At 68.9% G+C, this 4282-nt stretch overlaps 1 protein-coding gene across 1 annotated transcript in view; it reads right to left on the reverse strand.

Moving 5' to 3' along the window:
- Positions 1–418: 418 nt before the first annotated feature.
- Positions 419–4282, reverse strand: part of PRPSAP1 (phosphoribosyl pyrophosphate synthetase-associated protein 1) — an 18204-nt gene continuing 14340 nt past the window's right edge. Inside the window, exons 9-11 of the mRNA XM_004693517.2 lie at positions 1874–1944; positions 1340–1486; positions 419–1030 (exon numbers count right to left, since the gene is read on the reverse strand). Coding sequence (XP_004693574.1) covers positions 872–1030; positions 1340–1486; positions 1874–1944 — 377 coding nt within the window. The 3' untranslated portion in view covers positions 419–871. The remainder of the gene's footprint in view (positions 1031–1339; positions 1487–1873; positions 1945–4282) is intronic.

The following is a 4282-nucleotide window of genomic DNA, read 5'->3' on the forward strand; positions in this document are numbered from 1 at the left end:
GAAAAGGATTAATCTGCCAAGAAGCTCCCCTGCGGAGACACAATGGTGCGAATCACCCTTCGCCCCTTCTCTCTGGGGAACTGGACCAGAACGCAGCTCAGCACACCCCCGCCGCTGCCTCCTCACCGCCTCAGTCCTGCCCAGATCAGGCCGAAGGGTGTCGGCCGACGCTGCACTTGCAGCAGGCCGACTGAGCGGGCGGGCAGCCCAGCTGCAGGCCCGAGGACCTCAACCGCCTCAGCCTCCTCCTCCCCCTGGTTTTACTTCAGCTTTTTGACGTATCGCTCAGCAAGGCTCTGGTGTCAGCTCCCATCTGCGGGAGCTGCTGATGGAGGCCGCCAGCTGCCGCCCACCTCGGCCGAGGGCCTGGTCCAGGTTCTGCAGCGGGCGCCTAGCAGGCAGGGGTGGGGCGTGGTGAGACCAGCAAGACAAAGAATCCTTTTATTTGCAACCTAAGAGCAACACAGACCTCCAGGGACAGGGCGTAGTTCTCTAATCCTTGCTGGGGCGACACCAGGAATGCTGGTTAATGGCCGTGGGACTGCAGCTTCCCAGGGAGACACAGGCTCTTGCTAAAGGTGCGTGAGGCTGGCAGGAGCAGGCGCGGGGCGGAAGGCCTCCCTGGGCGAGCGCCGCGTCAGCATGGGCCGCCCGCTGCGGAACAGCCCTGGGACTGGCGACTGCCTGCCCTGGAGGCTTCTCCGCCCAGACCTCAGGCCCCCTCAGCCAGGTGCGCACCGTGCGGAAGCGTGGCAGCCCTCTCTCCCGCCGGAGCGCCACCTGGCTCGAGACCCTCAGCCCCCAGGAAGCGCGGGGCGCCATCACCGCCCGCCTGTCGTGAGCTCCCTGGGGCGGGCGGGGCGCGCGCCCCCTAGTCGTCCACGGTGATGTTCCGGAAAAGGTAGGCCATGGACTCCCCGTTGTGGATTCTGCGAATCGCTTCAGAAAGAATCAGGCTGATGTCCACAGTCTTGATCTTGGGGCACTGCAGCTTCTGCACCTCGTGGGGGACAGTGTTGGTCACCACCACCTGTCAGGACCAACAGAAACACCGTCACTAGCGCCCTCACTGTCCATGGGCTCCGCGACGCCCAGACACAGCACAGCCCTCGGCCTTCCCGGCAGGCCCACGCTGCCCTGACTCCGGGGCGCCCCCGCCGGGGAGACGCGCCCGTTCTCAGGAGGCTCAGTCTGGACGGGAGCGCTCCCACAGCGGCCAATGACAGGCGCAAACAGGACAGTCTGAGCCACAGTGTCCCCTGAAACACGCTCCCGGCACAGGGCCACCCAAGGGCGGAGCCTGGGGCGCCCGGACCGAGCTCGCGAGGGCACAGCGGACCTCATCGATGGAGGACTCCTCGATCAGGCGCGGGGCCTCCGCGGACAGGATGCCGTGCGTGGCCATGACGTAGATCTTGTACGCGCCCCTCTCCTTCAGGATCTCGGCGGCAGCCACGAAGCTCTCCACGTCGTCGATGATGTCGTCCTGGAGGGAGGAGGGGTCTGGGAGCCGCCCAGGCCTGGCGCCCCCGCCCCCCCCACCGGCTCCCAGCCCAGCCCGGGTCAGAGCCGCCGGCTGCGCACTGCAGGCAGAGCACACGCGCTTGGTCGCAGGGCGCCCGCTGGCGCCCAGATCCGCGTCCCCGTCTCAAAGGCCCGACAAGTCCTGCACAGTCGCTGCGTGTCCTCTCCCGAGCGGGGGAGCAGGCTGAGGCACAGGGTCAGGACAGGCGGCCTCACCCCCCAGGCGCTCGGCGCTGCGCCAGGACCCCTCGGGGGCAGGGCCGCCCGGCTCTCGGCCCGAGGCCGAGCAGAGGTCAGCGAGTGTCACCCGACCCCGGCAGAGGCCATGGCTGAGGGCGAGCTTTCGTACCACGATGATGGCGATGCGCCCGCCGACGTCCCCCACCACGGTGATGGGCGGCTTCTCCTTGGCCATCATCACTAGGAAGACAAATCACAGGACCCCGTCAGCCACACGCAGACACCCCAAGTGACCACGACCCCAGTCCCGGGAAGCGCCGGCCACCCAGGACCTCCCTGAGCCGGGGCTGCCGGCCGCCGTCACAGCGACAGCGGCCGCCACACGCGCCCCGAGGAGCCCACCGACGGCACAGGGAGACGAGCAGGTGTCACTGTGTGCGACGCGCTGAAACACGAGCTTAGGCGCCGTCAGACAGGCGTACGGGTTCCCAAGCCCGCGGCTGCGAACGGGCACGTGCGGCGGGCTGCCCGCACCGTCTGCGCACAGGGCAGGTCTCTGTTCTGGGGCGCCTCTGTACTCAGCGCTCGGCAGACGGGGCTGCCAGCCCACCGCGCCCACAGCCCCTCGGGCAGACGGGCTCTCGACGGGCAGAGCGCTCAGGGGGTGCTGGGGAGGCGCACCCCTTCGCTTTCTCCCAACGCCACCTATCTAGACACCAGGTAAGCGACATCAGTCTCTGGGAGCCAGGCCCTAACGCCCGGAATAGTCCGCACCTCCTCCGGTACCGGCCCGGAAGCGCAGGTCTCTTAGCCCGCTGCAGGGTGCCTCGGGAAAAGGCCGGAGAGGTGAGAGAAGGGCGGGAGGGCTCAGCGTTAGAGGCGAGAAAGTTGAGGGGGAGAGACTATCTCTGAGCAGCCTCAGCACCCCGCTTCCTGGGAAGCTTCCTGCTATCTTGTAGTCGTGGACTGACCGTGGGGAGGGAAGTGCTGTGGCCCCGCGGGACCCCAGAACAGCCCTTCCCCGCGCGGTGCAGCACCAGGCCCCTGGAGAATTCCGACAGACACCCTGACTCCCCGCCCAGGAACAAGGTCAGCTGCCCCCGCCAGGGCCAGCCCATCTCGCCTTGGAAGCGTCTGAGGTCACCCTGTGCCGCCGGGTCGGGTCCAAGGTAGCCAGGTCAGGTTCCGGAGGCTCCTGGCCTCGCCCGCGCAGTCCTCTGGGACCCCGCGGACAGGGCTGTCCCACCCCAGCCCGGCCGACAGCGCCCAGGGGTGTCCTGGGCCGCCTCTGCGGCCGGCCTGCGTGCAGGTCACCGCACGCTGAACTCAGCCGGGGCCGGCCGGCTCCCAAGGAACTTCCCCCTCGCCTTGCGGCCTAGGAGCAGAAGGGGGGGGCGCCGCCAGGAGGGTCACTGCAGGCCCCGCGGAGAGCCCACCTCCAAGGCCGCTGCCCAGCCAGAGCGCCGGGAGCCCCCGGCGTTGAGCCCCTCTGACTCCACCCTTGGCTCAGGACACACACCCCCATTTTCCTTAATGCCTCCGGGACCCTCACTTCGTACGGGTTCCCATGCTTAGGGAGCTGGTGTCCTCTCCTCTCCTGCTAGTCCATCTGCACTTTCTTTTTACTAATCAACTAGCCAAAAGAAAAAGGACCCTGGGGGCAGGAGGACACCCACCAGTATCCCCTCCCACCCTGCTGCGGCACCCGAGTGCCTCTGGACAGCGCCCAGTGCCGTCCAGTGGCTCCCCGCGTGAGCGCGGTGCCCTAAAAGGGGCTGGGAAGTGACACGCGTCACCGTGCGAAGACTCCAAGGGCTCGGGGGGGTATTCGCCGCCTCCGGCCCCCCAGACGGACCCAAGGCAAGCACAGCCGGCTCACGGCGGCCCCACCACGTCCGCGCTGGCCACGCAGCGCGGGACGCCGTTTTCCAGAATCCTCTTGGCTGACTCCGTGAGAGGGCGCCACAGGCACGAGCCGCGGCCAACGCCAGTGTCGCGCGGGCCACACACGCTGGCCGAGGGCCCACCGGTCCCTCAGCACCGAGACGGCTGAGGTGACGTCCCGGTCGCCAAGCGGCAGTCCCAGGAGAGGCCTGGCCAGGCCGCGGAGCACGAGCGCTGCCTGGGCTCTGGGGACCCGCGAGCGCAGATGTCGACCCGAGACGCCCCAGGCGGGGACGCGGAGGAAGCGCCCGCAGCGTGTCTGGGCCGAGGGGCGCGGCGGGACGCACCCCCGAGGGCTCTGGGAAGGTGACATGCACCTGGGCGTTCGACCTGGGGGCTCGAGCAGAGGAGGGCATTCTGTGCCACTCCTGCGGAGCTTTTCCGACTCTGCAGCCGGTCAAACCAAAAATCCAGAAACAGACGCGAGGCTCTGGGCCAGCCCGGCCCTGCCTCGCCTCCCGCCGCAGCACCGCCCGGCGCTGGTGAGAGGCTGTGGGGCGCCCTCCCCCCCTCGGGCCCAGAGAGGTGGATGACCAGAGCGCTGCTGTCACGCCGCCGACGGGAGGCTACACCTCAGGCCCGAGGACACGGCACCGCCAAGCGCGAGGGGCCAAGCCACCCGGCCGCGGGCCCG

This window comes from Condylura cristata, unplaced genomic scaffold (assembly GCF_000260355.1).
Source record: "Condylura cristata isolate star-nosed mole 26May11 unplaced genomic scaffold, ConCri1.0 scaffold00038, whole genome shotgun sequence".
NCBI lineage: Eukaryota > Metazoa > Chordata > Mammalia > Eulipotyphla > Talpidae > Condylura > Condylura cristata.